This window comes from Coenobita brevimanus, chromosome 14 (genome assembly GCF_032717465.1).
Source record: "Coenobita brevimanus isolate Jiangsu-jjx chromosome 14, ASM3271746v2, whole genome shotgun sequence".
Taxonomy (NCBI): Eukaryota; Metazoa; Arthropoda; class Malacostraca; order Decapoda; family Coenobitidae; genus Coenobita; species Coenobita brevimanus.
Window position 1 is genome coordinate 4,315,090 of NC_136967.1, and position 16,557 is coordinate 4,331,646.

At 43.7% G+C, this 16,557-nt stretch overlaps 1 protein-coding gene across 1 annotated transcript in view; it reads left to right on the forward strand.

Moving 5' to 3' along the window:
• Window positions 1-16,557, forward strand: part of LOC145418008 (uncharacterized) — a 268,292-nt gene that overhangs the window by 244,478 nt on the left and 7,257 nt on the right. Inside the window, exons 6-14 of the mRNA XM_080286549.1 lie at window positions 2,264-2,408; window positions 3,338-3,462; window positions 4,815-4,997; window positions 9,721-9,817; window positions 10,398-10,538; window positions 13,756-13,896; window positions 14,726-14,931; window positions 15,294-15,431; window positions 15,753-16,001. Of these exons, the coding sequence (XP_080142675.1) occupies window positions 2,264-2,408; window positions 3,338-3,462; window positions 4,815-4,997; window positions 9,721-9,817; window positions 10,398-10,538; window positions 13,756-13,896; window positions 14,726-14,931; window positions 15,294-15,431; window positions 15,753-16,001 (1,425 nt within the window). The remainder of the gene's footprint in view (window positions 1-2,263; window positions 2,409-3,337; window positions 3,463-4,814; window positions 4,998-9,720; window positions 9,818-10,397; window positions 10,539-13,755; window positions 13,897-14,725; window positions 14,932-15,293; window positions 15,432-15,752; window positions 16,002-16,557) is intronic.

Here is a 16,557-nt window from a genome sequence, read left to right on the forward strand (position 1 = left end):
GTATAACAACCCAAGGCTAGGCTATCGTGGCCCTATATAGATTCGACCCCCAGCACAACGCCTTCACGGACCTGTTCTTTGATCACCCTGCGTCTGGTTACTAGGAAAGGTAAGGGAGCCACGACATAACAACAAAAGGGTAGGAATAAAGAAAAGTTTGTATTAAACTAGTCCGAAAACTTCCTCCTGGACTGGATGAAATAAGCTGAATATAGTATTAAAAAAAAAAAAAAAAGTGGCGTACTAGTTTGGCAGGGATTAATGAAGGGAATAAATCGTTAGTTCGTTTGTACAACAGGCAAAAGGAAATTAATTCTTGCACACAATTTTACTACATAACAACGGTCTGCCTTACGAAACATTTAATCATATCCACTTCTCTCAGCATTAAATATCTGGCAGGGATATATGAAGAGTGTCTTTATAGGAAAATACCCCCTCCCCCTAAAAAAATATATATAAAAATAAATTGCGAGAACAGGGTGTGAAGATCGGCAGGCTTGTGAGGTACAGCCAGGATTCCGCGGGTCTAAATGATGAATTAATGAGTATTTGGCCCATTTTACTATAGCTATTAGTTTTCGATAGCTCCCCAGTTTTCGTCCTTTCTCTTCCCATGTTTCTGAATCCTCCCTCACCCCATCTCCAGGTGGGAAAAAATGAGTCGGGATGATGATGATGATGATGATGATGATGATGATGATGAGGAGGAGGAGGAGGAGGAAGAGGAGGTGATTGTGGTGGTGGTAGTCATGGTGCTTACACTGATTACTATGATGATGGTGATGACGATGATAATGGTAATGATGTTAATACTAATAATGATCCTGAGCTATGGCATGGTGCAGACTGTAAGACTGGTTTTAAATTTGCCCCCAGGAAACTGACTGTACCATAGAAAAATAAATACCACAACAATAGTCCACCTTACAATGCAAAAACATTAAATAATTTCCGGTTCTGGTCGCATTAAATATCCGCATTATTAGGAGACACGACCTCCGCTTTTGGAGTGTAGGTTTATGAATGATTTTCTAATTAACAAATGTTAATTCAGGCTATAATCCCCCGCTGCTTAATTCATATTTCATGAGTCGGCAAACAGAGCGGCTTTAATATTTAAAAATCCCCCGCCAACATCCACGCATTTTGTCCACCAAACTCGGTGTTCCCAGCTCGTCAACGCTCCTCCCCTCCCCCCTTCCCCCTATCCTTCTTACCTCTTTCTCCTCCCCTACACCCTCCTCTCCTTGTCTCTCCTCCCCTACCCCCTCCTCTCCTCGTCCTCTCCACAATCCCTCCCCGACCACCTCCATCCTCCTTTCCCCTACCCATCCTCCTCTCCCTTGCCCATTCGCCTCTCAAACTTCACCTTTCCATCCCACTCCCACTCGCCTTAACATCCTCCCTTCCTCCACTTCTTCCCTTTCCTTTACTCTCCCTCCTCTCTCCCCTTGGCTTCCCCTCTCCTATCAGCATACCCCCTTCCACACCACACCCCCCTCCACAACCCACTTCTTCCTTCCTCCTCTTCCCCTCATCAACCTCCCTTCATTTCTCTCTCTCCCTCCTCCACGCCTCACGCTTACCTCTCTACCCAGCCCTCCTCGATATTCACAAAATCGCCGTAGCCACCCCTGAAAATCTGTGTTTTGTCATGATCATCACTCTCTTGCTCATCATCATTATCATTACCATCATTTGCCCAGTCATGAACATCACTGCAATTACACTCTCGAAGGAATGAAACTGGAATGCTGAGCTTTAATTTTTTTTTTTTCATGCAATCTTCAGGACTACATCATCATCACCTTAATCATCACCATAATAATCCCGTTCCCAATATCCCGCCACCATCCACCACAGCATCACTTTCACTTTCCGTCACCTTCTCTCCTGCCAAAAGTGGACCCACACCCGCAACACACCTTGATAACTGGCCTCTCCTCCCTCTACATCAGAACAACACGTGCTGTCACCTTCCTTAGCTTCCATCCTCGCCAAAAGTGGTCTTAGGCCAGCTTCACACTCTAACAACACATTTCCTTTCCCATCATAACCAGGCAGCCCGTTACCCTCACCATACTGGATTCCACTCACTTTAATTCCTTCTTTGCATCCTACAGTAAATTTTCACACACACACACACACACACACACACACACTCGCACGCACGCACCCAAGCACGCACGCAAATAAATAAATAACTACATAAGAAAATAAATTAAACTCTGCTCTCCTTCCTTATTCTCACCTCCTGCAGAAGTGGACCTCCATCCGCTGCAGTACATCCCCACCTGCGAAGTGGCCTCGGATATCTGTCGCCATAACCGCTTCTGCCACCAGCGTCTCGAGCGGTTCAGAGACTCGTGCAAGTTTCGAGACGGGCAGTGTCGGACCAGGGACAAGTAAGTCGGGGTTCGGAGTTCACGTTCTCCGTGGTGGATGCTGCATTCTGTTAGGAAGATATTTTAAATCGTAATATGGGTAGAACTTTACTTTTACCTAAGATGGTAGTCAGCTTCAGCAGTTAAATTCTACAATCATGCTTTACATCACATTTAACGTAATGGATATCAAGCAATAATGATTAGTCTGATGATTCAGTGAGTGGCGAACGTTCTCTGTCACAAGAACAATACAGAAAATGTAGGGTCTGACAACAGTACTGGCGATGTCATGACAATATTTAAAGAGATCACACTTGGACGGGGATGTGATCACAAACCGGGTTGTTCACCTAAAGCAATTTTAAGCATCAGCCCTGTAATTAAACATTAGTAGTATACGAATATCTGAGAGGACTATCCGTACTACAGTGTTACAAAGAACCTATTACCTGCTTGAAATCTAACATCTTAGCAATGGCGGTCATTCGACAATAATAAGGCTCGATAAGGATGTTATATAGATAGACAGATACATAGATATATAGACAGATATCCTTCTATCAAATCTAAGAGACAAGAAATTAATGCCTAAACAGGGCACATCCCACACAGGCTAATTTGTTCCTCTAAACGTATCCACTGAACAATGAAATACTATGATAGAAGTAATTATCTAAAGGGTGAATATTCTACACATACACTGGGTTGATATGTAGAGTATATTTGTAATATTTCCAGTCTCTCTTATTTCTGTTAAAGTAGTGTTCTTTATGCATTCTGCACATATCCTTAAACCAAAGCTAAAACGCATCTTCATGAAACTGATCTGATATTATATACGAAATATTAAGTAGCTATTGACTCCTAATTGCACCTTAAAATAGGATGCAAGCATTCAGTTCCCACACATACTAACCCAAACACTCCCACACACCCAACGTCCCCAGAGAGGAGTGCCTACAGTCGTGGCTGCAGCTGAGGGAGACGCCGCTGCTGGGCTGCATCTGTCCGGACGGCCTCGACAAGAAGTGTGCCAGACTCTACTCCCTCGTCAATGAAAACCCTTGTGTTGGTAAGTTCCTTTTAAATCCTATATATTGTAGAGGATCTCCAAACTGTTCATCAGTATGACAAAGACGATCACTATAGTTTATCTTTTTTTTTTCAGCTTTTTAAAGAATATACTAACATTTACATAGGTTTTATTCTCTTATCAGATAGAACCCTTGTGTCAACCAGAAACTCTGCGTCGGTGAGTTGCTTTCGAGTATAGTAATGTTAGTCCATAATGTTATTTATGATATAACAAATATGCACTAACATAAGTGGTTTTCTCTTTGCAGCCTTCCCTAAATTACAAACACGCAGTATATGAGTGGATATGTGAAGTGATTTTAAAGCCTTCCGCCAACACATAATCAATTTATATTTCAGACCTTTAGTGTGGTCATGGCAGAATGCGAGGAATGGAGAGCGTAAGATGTAACCCTGTATAGCGAATGAGAACTGCTAATACATTAACCCAGTGCTTAGGATTCACCTGACGGAAGGCAATGTGGGATTCGAGCGCCAGTGAATAGATTATGTTGGGCTATCTAATTATACATTTATGAGTCTATAGAACGTGTGTGTGTGTGTGTGTGTGTGTGTGTGTGTGTGTGTGTGTGTGTGTGTGTGTGTGTGTGTGTGTGTGTGTGTGTGTGTGTGTGTGTGTGTGTGCCTCTTGTATGGTATGTGTCATGTGGTATATGGTGTGTGTGCCTCTTGTATGGTATGTGTCATGTGGTATATGGTGTGTGTGCCTCTTGTATGGTATGTGTCATGTGGTATATGGTGTGTGTGCCTCTTGTATGGTATGTGTCATGTGGTATATGGTGTGTGTGCCTCTTGTATGGTATGTGTCATGTGGTATATGGTGTGTGTGCCTCTTGTATGGTGTGTGTCATATGCTGTGTTTGCATTTATATGGTGAGTCTTCTACTGAGTGCATGCATTTTTACATGGTGTGTGCATCTCATAAAGTACTGACGCAGTGTGTGTGCATCTCATAAAGTACTGACGCAGTGTGTGTGCACCTTATATGGTGTGCAGGTGTCTTACATTATGTGCGTTTAAGAGTAAGGGCCCCTGATTAGATCCACGTGGGAAAAGAGGTGCGTCATCTATGGTGTGCAGGCATCCCATATATTGCGAGTGCATCTTGCATGGTGTGCATGCGTCATTTATGGTGTGTGCGCATCTTGTATGGCGTGTGTGCGTCTTATATGGTGTGCGTGCGTCTTATATAGTGTGTGCGCGTCTTGTATGGTGTGTGTGCGTCTTACATGGTGAGTGTGCTTCTTATATGGTGTGTGCGCGTCTTGAATGGTGTGCGTGCGTCTTATACGGTGTGCGTGTGTCTTATATCGCGTGCACGGGTTTCAGGCTCTGAGTACCCAGGCCGCGTGGCGGGTATGTCTCGGGTGGGTGCGTCGCTGGGTACGTCTCTGGTCCGGCCCGTACCCGTACCCACCGCCGCCGCCACACTCCTCATCATCTCATCACACGCCGACCCTCTCTACCCCCTCTCCACAACCCACCACCACCTCCAGCACCTGCCGCTGCCCAGTACGTCACACACACACACACACACACACACACACACACACACACACACACACACACACACACACACACACACACACACACACATTTCATTTCGAGTCACTGAAGCACACACACATACATAAATCCTTCCAAGATACTCAGACAGCCTACCTCCTCCCCTCCCTTCACTCACCTTAATGCACTCCTTACCACTCGAGACAGCTCACACAAACACACTCTGTACCTCGACGCCCACACACACACACACACACACACACACACACACACACACACACACACACACACACACACACACACACACACACACACACACCACTTCAGCACATAAATTAGCCTAGTTGCCCGTGGACGGGGAAATTGCACATCTTACCCAGCACCTCCTCACTTTGAATGATATACACGCTCTTCTACTCACACGGTTTTAAGTACACACGTGCCTACATACATGCACACACATGTACGCTCATGATTCCACAGAGACTTACACTTATGACTACACAATGTTCAGTGAGCACACGTACTTATTGAACCACATGACGTAGCTCTCTCTCTCTCTCTCTCCCTATCTCTCTCTCTCTCTCTCTCTCTCTCTCACGCCTTATTACACACAGCACTCCCCGTCTAAGTACACCGTCGGGTCATGAAAAACTCGAATTCTCTAGTGAAATATCTCCCCTGACGACCTCGGAGTTAGGCCACTGAGATTACACACACACACACACACACACACACAAACTCGTCGCCTTCCTTACTCACCCCCAAATTTTACACACTCCCTCATCGGACGGGACACACTTGCCATCTCTCTTACAACCCTCCTTTTCTCCTCTGTTGACTCCGAGGCTACACTATGGGAATTACACACTCTCTGCCAACCCCATATATCCTGGTTCGTACCCTACACACTCCCTCATCCCACACTGGTCACGGTACATGCTCATTCTCCTTTTCATCCTTATACCGTACCCCTTTCCTCCTTTCACTCCATCCTAACTACACTGTGCTACATTACACACTTTAATCTCCTTACTCCTGACACGGCACATACTTACTACAGCCTACCTGCACTTCTCCTTTTTACCGCAACACACTACACACCTACTGTCTTCCATATCACCTCTCTGCCCTACACACTTCCTCAACTCTGTACACCACACAGTTATTGACATCCTAACTACTCCCCTCCCCCTCCGTTCACTTCACCGTATGTACACCTCAACCGATTCTCCCCACACTCTCTCGCCTATTCCATTTTACACTACTTAGACTTCAGTTATATTTATATAGAATTAGGCCCCCTAACGTTCTGACAAACAGCGAACACACACACACACACACACACACACACACACACACACACACACACACACACACACACACACACACACCAGTTTTACCGCTACATAACATAGCTCTTAACACCAGTATAAACGTCACTGCCTGATTTTTTTCTTGCACTTGTGTACAATTCTTTCAACCTACATAAAAACCCTACTACTACTTTTGCTTAGTTCTATTATTTTCTTTCATTCTTTTGTCTTCATGGTCATGGTCTTACTTATCCATACAAAATACACCAAAAGCATACTATTACACACATATGACACTTAAACACTTTCCTTTGGCACCCTTACACAGCACTTAAATGGCACAGTACCTACCTCCAGTATTTTTACGGCACTTTTATGTAATACTCGTGGCAATTTCCTTTTGGCATTTCACATGGCACTATAACATTGCACAGCACCTACTCCCAGCACTTTCTTCCTGCACTTCCTTTGCAATTTTTGTGGCACTTTCCTCTGACACTCTTACATATCGCGGTCATTTGGCACTGTACCTTCCAGCTGCAGTTATATCCGGCACTTTCATGTGACACGATATTTACATGGCACTCTTAAACGGTACATTACTCTCTCCCAGCACATTCTTCTGGCACTTTTATTTGATATTTGTGGCACCTGCACCCCTACATAGCACTCTAATGGCACCTTCCTGTGGCACTCAACATAGCACTAATATGGCACAGCTCCCACCCAGCACTTTTCCTAGCACTTTTATGTGTTACTTATGGCACAGCACCTACCCGGCACTAATTTCTGGCACTTCCATGTAATACTTATGGCACTTTCCTATGGCACCTTAACATGGCACTCTGATATGGCACTGCGCTCTTCCCTCACGCACCCACAGTCACCGTCCCTCACTGCACCAACCTTCCTGCAATCTGGATCGCTGTCCCGTGGGCTTAGGAGTCTCTCTGGTACCTCTTCCTTACCAATTTAATCCTGTATGTGGGAAACGCGGTGGCTCATTGTTATACTGCTTCGTTAATGTTCTCTTGGATATTATTTATGTAATTTATGCTGAAGTAAAAAGTGAAAAACGTGGATATCATAACCGAAAAAGGAAATTCAAAAACACTCAAATAACATGAGCGAACCCAAGAATAAGGAAAAAATCATGAATAACATAGGTTTATAAGGGAATCTCAATGTGTACAAGGCGTTGTTGAAAGTAAAACGCTAAGGAAGAGAGGTTAAAGATAGAAAGTCTCCTGAGCTCATGACAACACCTTCCCTTATCTTCTGGCACCGACCTAACGCACCTGGCTAGCGTGTATGTTTTCGGTAGCAATTTTAACAGCACTCTTTTCCGCAGCACCGGCACTGATCGCACCGCCACTCCAACGCGCACCGCTTCAACCATTTGGCTTTATGTGTGTTGAGGTTTTCTTGTGTAGAGGTTTGTCATTAAGGAGGTGCAAAGTTGGCTTGTTCAGAAGTGATGTACAGTCGCGGTCAAACGTTCGTCCCAACTTACAGTCAGGTACAAACACATCGAAGTCTGTAACTTTTCACTACCTGGAAAAAATATTTACATGTTTCTTTTTTATTTTTTTACTTTATTTAGGTACTTGTACGTGGATACTGGTTATCAGTAGGAGAGGAACAATTAACTCAGACATACTTTACTAAGTGAAGTGGTGCAACTTTCTCCAATATTTTCTTATTTTTGTATAATTATTGTATCTAACATTACAAAACATGGAGTAAAATAATACTCACAGAATTACCAGTAAAGAATATGGCTTCGTATAATAAAGAGATTCTTGTACAAACCAATATATGAACCAATGTTACAGTTGTCCATGAAATATCCTGTAAACATTACGGCATTCTGTAAAATGAGATTCTTTTACAAACTGATATATGGAGAAAAATTATACTCTGTCAAAGCACCAATTCTGAATATACAGTAATGGTATTTTACTGAATGGCTCAAGGAAAAAACAAAAAAACAGCCATAGCATTAGCGGAAAACATCAAGGATTTCTGTAGTTATTCTTATACAAACTAAAGTATCGGCCAAAATTATATTCAGTTATAGCATTACCTGTAAATATTGTGGATTTCTATAAAGCAAAATTCTTGTACAGTTAAAAAGAAAAAAAGGAGAAAAAAGTTGGTTGACACCTTCTGACACAGACCAACTTTTGCAGACTCCCATCAGCAAATATGTAGCGACTTTCTCTTCATTATTGTTTCATCCTGTTTTCTTCTTTTCTCTGCTTTTTTATTCCTTCCCTCCACTGTTGCCTCCTTCCCTTTTTCTCCTCACCGTTGTCCCTTCTCTCTTCCCTCCACTGTTCTTGCCTCCTCACCTCCTTCTTTCCAACACTACTTTCTCCTTTCCTCTGTCTTTATCCTCTGTGTCTCCTCAATTTCCTTCCTCCACTACTCTTTTCTCCCTTTTTTCTTTTCTCCACCGTTGCTTCCTCCTTTAAACTGTGAATGTCAGTGACGGACGTGGGAGAACAGTGTGTCATTCACCTCTCTTCCAGTTAAGGGCATTCACTGATTTCAACTGCCACTGAGCGAGAAAAACCTGCCCTGTAATGTACCTAAACTTCCTTTCGACAGTACTCGTATTCATACCCCAAAAGGATAGATTTTTCTTCTTCTGTTCTTACTGAAAAATAGACTTTTTGGATGTCATATTTAACTTTCTTTCAGACAGGCAAAACAGGAGCTCTGCATTGTGAAATTGGTAGAATGATTTACCTAGAAAAAGTTTATAATTTCTGACGAATTTTCTGGAACTCTTTCACTCCGGTGATGTGTGTTCTGATTTTTCTTTCTTTATATAAACGACTTTTTAAAACTTCGGAGACAATATTTAAACAGAGGTTTGAGTGTTAGATACACCCTTCCTTAACTTCTTCATTGCCAGAGGTCCATCCCAATGTGAAAAAAATCATTTGGTAAAAAAAAAAAAAAAAATGATTGACAGATTCACTGACTGAAAACACTGGCATCGCAAGAAGCAAAATTTCGGAATGTCTAAAATACTTGTCGTCATTTAGCGCCAGTAGAAGTTTAAATCAGTGTATTACTACTTCGTAGCGTAATTAGTATGGTAATAATCAATACCTGCAATGCTTAGAAAGGAAAGTATGATAAACATGAGAAAAAGAAGATTTTATTATTTTAGTCTCTCTCTCTCTCTCTCTCTCTCTCCCTCTCTCTGTTTACACCCCTCCCCCTCTACCTATTCTCCTATCTCTATCTGTCTCTCCCTTACGCCTCCTTCCTGTAACCCCACTCATTCACCCTTCTCTCTTACTCACTCCCATCCAACTCCCCCCTTCTCCAGCCCTCTCTCTACCTCCAATTCTAACTATAACTCTAATTCTACCATCACCCCCTGCCCCTTCCTACAGAGTCCGACCACAACGTCTCCCTTGACCAGCTAAAGTACGTGGCTGGCACTTGTCACGTAGCCTTCGACGAGTGTATGGCGGATTCAGGATGCCGCAGGTGAGAAATAAGATGGATTTTTTGTTATATTTATCCTTGTTCTTTGAGAAAACCTTGACTTTAAACTTTGCCATAACGTTACTTCTCAATTTGCAGTCCCCCTACCACCATCCCATCCCCGTATCACCGTCCTTTTAGTTATTCATTTTACTTATTTATTTATATGGACATTTTTTGCCCATCCTACCCTTCTTTTATCCCCATTTAGAATTCTGATGCAGTACTTCATCAGGGCTCGAAAACGGATCTTCATGTTTCCAAACTTGCCTATATGAGTGAAGAATAAGTGATCCGTCTTACAGTTCATGTGCCTATACACGAGGGTGGTTTGGTTGACGATAGCGCTTTTACCTAAACTTGGTCCAGGCTTTGTCCTTTCGTAGCTTATTCCACATAGCTCAGTGACGAAAAAAGACTATGCTACGGCTCTACATCCTTTGCATACCACTTCTTCAAGACTTGCATCATGTCCTAACGTTAATCTATCGTTACAACTCAGCCTTACAGATGGAGGTATTGCAATTTTAGGTCAAGTTAAGCTGAAAAGAGTATAGCTTGTGTCTCTTTCCCCTCCCAACAGTCACCTGGAGCAGCTAAACGGCCAATGTGACGCCTCATACTGCCAGAAGGAGGCCTGCAGGAGTTCCATCCACGACATCTACAAGTACCTCCTCGAGAACAACAATGAGCTCGCCCTCAAGATCGCCCTCTGTGTCTGCAGGTGAGTCAGGCGAGGCGCAGGGTATTCCTCTACGACTGTATTCTAAAGTGGCCTCGGAGATTTCGTAACACCTCTTTCTTATCGATTTATTCTACATATTACACCTGATTATCTTCTTGTCTGTTAAAGACATGCACGAAATCGCAAAAGAGGTTATGTGTTTGGTCTCGTTTGTCTGTCCGTCTGTCCTGTCTGACTGTCTGCCTGTCCGTCTGTCTTTTAGAAAGATTATGGAAAAGCTATTGGATGGAAATTCACGAAATTGGCATAATGACTGAGGACCATCGGAAATACAGGTGATTATTTTTTTTGCCAAAAACAATGGTAAGTAAGTGGGTAGCATACTTTTTCTTTAATTTTCCTGGTCTGAATACCCATAAACAAACGAACTGTACTTGCTTAGATTCGCATAGTAACATACAATATGTTTTTCTCTCGTATGTAAGTTTTCTTTGGGCAGCAGGAAAAACAGCAGAAACACCGGAAGACCTCAAACCTCCTTCCTCCTTTCCTTAACCTTCCTGCTAATATAAATCTTAACTTACAACGCTGAAGCCATCGTAAGTCAGTTAGCCATGGTGCCAACTTACGACACGGTCATTCCTCCTCTTGATGTGGGGCCGGCGACCCTCCCAACGCCCCCGGTATTTACGGGGGGTCTTACCTGATCACTAAACAAAACTTTTCTCATTCTCTCGAGGAGGTTTGCTGAAGGAGTTTTGGCGGGCGAAGTTCAGGGTGCTTGTCTGGCCTGTAGAGCGTCTAACTTTTGCCCATTTGTCGTGGGAATGAACGTATGTGTGAGCGTGACTGCAATTTATGGTTTCCGTCTTGGCCCTAAGTATGTCTGCCCTTGTTTTTTGTCTGTTTATGTTTTGTCTGTCTGTCTCTTTGACTTTCTGTTACTGTTTCTGTTACTTTTTGTCATTATGTTTCTGTCTGCCTCTGTTAGTTTATCTTTACTCGCTTAAAGGCCATCTTCGGCGGCCTCCGCTTGATGTCAAGTCAATCCCCATTTTCAGTTGAAAGGTAATGGAAATTTGAATTACTTATGCCATGAGCGAGACGGAGCGAAGAATTTTCCCTTATTTTTATCCTGCTGGGACACCCGCTGAGGAGAGAGAGAGAGAAAGAGAGAGAGAGAGAGAGAGAGAGAGAGAGAGAGAGCAATGTTTGCTATTATACTAAATTATACTATCGCATTATAGTATACAATTTTAGGAGTATAAGCAAGGAGGAAGGAGAGGCGAGAGAATGATAATACAACAAACACGTCAGTCTTCTCTTTTCTGTCATGCTGGTAATGTCAGTGCCCGGGCCAGGACGAGTCCATCCCCTCAGATAAAAGCAAAAATACTAAATTTGAATTAAAAGGTCAGAAATGAGTCATAACTCGGGAAGGGGTGGACTGGATATTGTTTTATTTTTCAAGTCAGAGCATCTTAACGGTGTCTTGCTCTGAGAAAAACCGAGCTGCGTTGCGCCGTTTTTGCTGTGTTACGGTAACAGACAAACAAACATAAAGAAATCGGATAATTGTAATATAGATTTATATCTTTCTCTTTCTGTTCTTGTCCTTATCATTCTGTTTCTCTTTGTCTCTGTTTCTCTTCTTCTCTATCTTTCCTTGTCTTTTGTCTTCCTGGACCTTTCTCTGTCTGTCCTTCTGTTTCTCTGTCTGACAGTATGTTTCTGTTTTTCCTCTGTCTGTCTGTGTCGTCGGTTTTATGCTTCTGTATCTCTCTTCCTGCCTCTGCCTCTCCCTTTGTTTCTCCGTCTCTGTGTAAAGTTAGGGTAGTTGTCTAGGAGCAATGGCAGCCTACAGAGTCCCTTTTTGGCAAGTTTAAAGGAATGAGCGTATGTGAGACCGTGACTGCATTTGATAGCATCCGTCTTGGTTGTATGTATGTCTGTTTTGGTCTGTCTCACTGTGTCTGTCTGTTTGTATCTCTGTCTTTCTGTTACTGAACCTTTCTTTGTCTCTGTCTTTCTGTTTCTCTGTATGTCTGTCTCTGGCATTCTGTGTCTTTTGTCTTTCTGTATTTGTTCCTGCCTGTCTTTCTGCTTCTCTGTGTCTGTCTATCTGTCTGTGTCACTGTATTTCTTTTTCCGTCTGTCTCTCTTTCTCCATCTGTCTCTGTCTCTACGAAGTTAAGGTGGTGGCCTGGGAGCGGTGGCCTGTACAGAGTTTAACTTTTGCCAGTTTGTGGCTGGAATGAGCATAAGTGTGAGCGTGACTGCATCTTGGCTTCTCTCTCTCTCTCTCTCTCTCTCTCTCTCTCTCTCTCTCTCTCTCTCTCTCAAAAAACAAACAAAAAAATAAGTAAAAAAGTCTCAAAATCAGATCCACATGACCCTGGCTCTAACCTAATGAAAAAAAAAAAGCCTTTGATCCTGTGGTGGCATACAAATTTACGTCATCCCAGGCACAAAATCTCTATCATTTTTGGTGGTGTGGTTATGGAGGGAGGGGGGGGGGTAGGAGCAGGAAAGGGGGAAAGGAGAGTAAGTAGAGAGGATGAAGGAGAGAGAGGGGAAGAGGAGGGACCTGAGGATGAAGAAAGGGGAAGAAAAATGAGGATATCAGGATAGAGGTGTGTTTAAATCCGTATAAGGATGAACATGATAGATAGATAGATTGATGGATTGATAGATAGACAGATAGCCTGGTAAACATACAGATAGATATACAGACAGACAGGGAGAAAGATAGATAGATACGGTAGACAGACAAACAGAAAGATAAACAGATAGATACATTTATATGACAGACAGCGACGGACAAACAAACAGACGGACAGACAGACAGACAAACAGAAATAACAGACAGTTTTACCCAACGTCCCCTGCCTTTGCACAATTTAATACACATATTTATTGACACAGGACCCCCCTTGCCCTGACAGCATATATCCACTCGTTACCCATTTTCTCGTGACGATATTCCTCCTCTGCAACATTCAACAACCTCCGCAGTAAGTTTGGAAAGGTGAGGCGAGCAGGCAGCCAATTCTTGACTTATTCATCTTTATTTACTCCAAGTCGACGTTTTCTTTGTTGACTTTAGGCACCATTTTTCACAAGTCGACGGTTTCGGTTGTAAATTTTAGTATTTTGTCCATTCCAAATCGACGTTTTCGCTGTTGGTTCCGATGTTTTTCCGCTTGATGTAATTTATTTCTATTTTCTCAAGCCCTTCTCTCTCTTCTTGTGACAGGGACAGCAGTGATCGCAGTTACTCCAAGTGTCTGCGGGGACAGAGGCGCCTGCACCCACCCTGCGCCGTCATGTCAGAATCCGCCTCCGTCAGTCAGTGTCACAACCTGGGCCGCAACTGTCGCAGCGATAGGGTCTGCAGGTGAGGTGCTGAGGCGGGAGGCGGGGTGCTGAGTAGGGGGGAAAGGAGGAGGAGGATGAAAGGGGAGTGGAACATGATATTGGTCTGACGAAGCGATCAGCACCAGTGATAGTGATTGCGTATACATTAAAGCGTGTGGAGGAAATACAAATATCAACACGCGACCCACGATTGTTGTCATGCTTATTTTTTGCCAAAATTCTGGCGGTATACCTGTACTGTACGCCAAAAGAAAATTTTCATCTTATACAATGAAAAACAAAATTCACTATCTTCCAACTACAATACAAAAGTAATAAACATATTGTTAACTTCTTCAGCCCAATGACTTTAATTTCATATTGTCCTTGCTCCCTTTAGGTGATTTTATGCAGCTTTGGTGAGACTTCAATTTGGAGGAGCTAAATGTAAGCTGCATTAACGCCTCGCATGAGAGGTGTTTCCCATATCGAATATAACAGTTTGAAGGTGGCAAGAACAAAGTAAGTACGTCATCGGGCTAAAATGGTTAAAACACAGGATCAAGACAAGATATGATTCCTTTATCACGGTCATTTCCAGCCAAACCACCATCTTCTCTCGTAACTTGCGAACACGAAAAAAAATATATACTGCCACCACTAATGCTACCATGCTGACATGTGGCATCAGCTGAAACATACTGACTGGCATGTGCTGTGGACACACATAACACTGATAACACCACTGCAGTGGGCTGCAGACACTGTGCCGTTTCACTGTGAAGGGAAGCACCTGTAGTGCATCCATGTTGGATACTAACACACTACTTAAACTGTTAACACAGTAACACCACTATGCCATCATACAGGTACCGGCTGGAGCACTACGAGCTGGCGTGTGCTGCAGACACGGTCACGGGTCGGTGTGCGGGTCAGCACCAGGAGTGCACCAAGGCCATGCTGGGTCTGCTCGGCTCTGACCTACACACCAACTGCGTCTGTAAAGGCAACGCCTTCCAGGACATCAACCAGTGCCTCGCCTGGAAGCGACTCATCTGGGGAAACCCTTGTGTTGGTTAGTGTCATCAGTGGTAATAAAGTTGAAACTGAGTCAGAATAAAATTCAGGATGAAAATATATATTATTCACTGTAAAAAAAAAAATAATAATAATAATAATAATAACAGATGAGAGCGGCAGAGACAGTCATATGTTCATGGTACAAAATTTTCTCACTTTTCATATGAACAACGTATATCTGAGATACAAAATAACATCCTTTGTGGCGTTCTTCCATACCTGTTGTCTGCCTCACAGCTGACATTCGTTTGCTTTTGGCCTACGTTATTGCACTCTGCAAGTAAAAACAATGCATCTCATGGATAAATAACATATATCCTTCGCTGTGTAATTCATGCCTTCTCCCCCCCCCCCCAGTGGAGTCCCAGCTGACCTACCACATGAGCCACCTGGGCCTGGCTGCCGACCTGCTACTGTCCTCCCTCACCTCACACCACGACGCCCAGGTGGACCCGCGTGGTGAGCCCGACAGGGAGGAAGAGCGTGTCATTTACGGTGAGTTAGGTGTCACAGCAGCTTATTTCAGTGTCATAATAATGTGATTCATAGCGTTCCGTTAACCCTTTCAGTCCGAGAACTTTAACATTATTCTTCGTATCTCTGGACTATTTTATTCATTCAGCTAGTGACTTCCGGATGTACAGTTCTTAGAAGCTACAATGTATCCATTAACGCAATTAGTACGAAAGGTCCTTCTTTAATATGCCCTTTCTTTCCTCCTTTGTGGGTCCGACTTCACTTTGTCTTGATATGGGAATAAGGGTCCAGATGATGATGATGATGATGATATTAATACAGCCAAACTCCCTTCTGCAGGAGAAAAGAGCACCTCCTCCCAGTACGCCGTGGCTCGGAAGGGCGGCTACAGCAGGTACGACTCCCTGGACGACGGAAGGCAGGACGGGCGGGTGGCGGTGGTTGAGGCTAGAAAGGTGGCCGGCAGCAGCAGCACCTCACAGAGTGATCACACCCTGCCAAACGCCGCCCCCGCCTACCCCTTCAGCTCCACGCCTCTGCCTCACCCCACCACCACCGTCAGAGCGCCTACCACCACCCTGCCGGAAAGTGAGTTTTTGTTCGTGTGTGTGTGTGTGTGTGTGTGTGTGTGTGTGTGTGTGTGTGTGTGTGTGTGTGTGTGTGTGTGTGTGGATGCCGGCAGTAGTAGCAATACATCCTATAGTGATCAGACCCTGCCAAACATTGCCTCTTCCCACCCCTTCAATCCATTCCCCTGCCACACCCCACCACCACCACCAGCAGGCACCACCCCTACACCAACCAATACCCTGCTGAAGAGTGGTAATACACCCTGTGAAGACTGACAGTAAGTATGGTGGGATGGACGTGATGATAGTTAAATCCAATAGTTTCTCCAAGCAGAACAAGAGAGACAAGAAAGCTGGCACTCGACTTGGGCCCCTCACGACTCAGCTCATACACAAAGGGGAAGAACTAACACAGAACTGCTAAGGAAATAAATGGGTTCCACCTCCATTCACTCATCTATCAACACCATCTGTCTAATAATTCATTTAACTATCTTCATGACAAGTATAAGACTCATCCTTGACGTCACCATGTAATACAGACAAGACAGATCTAACATAATTATACTTCTTCA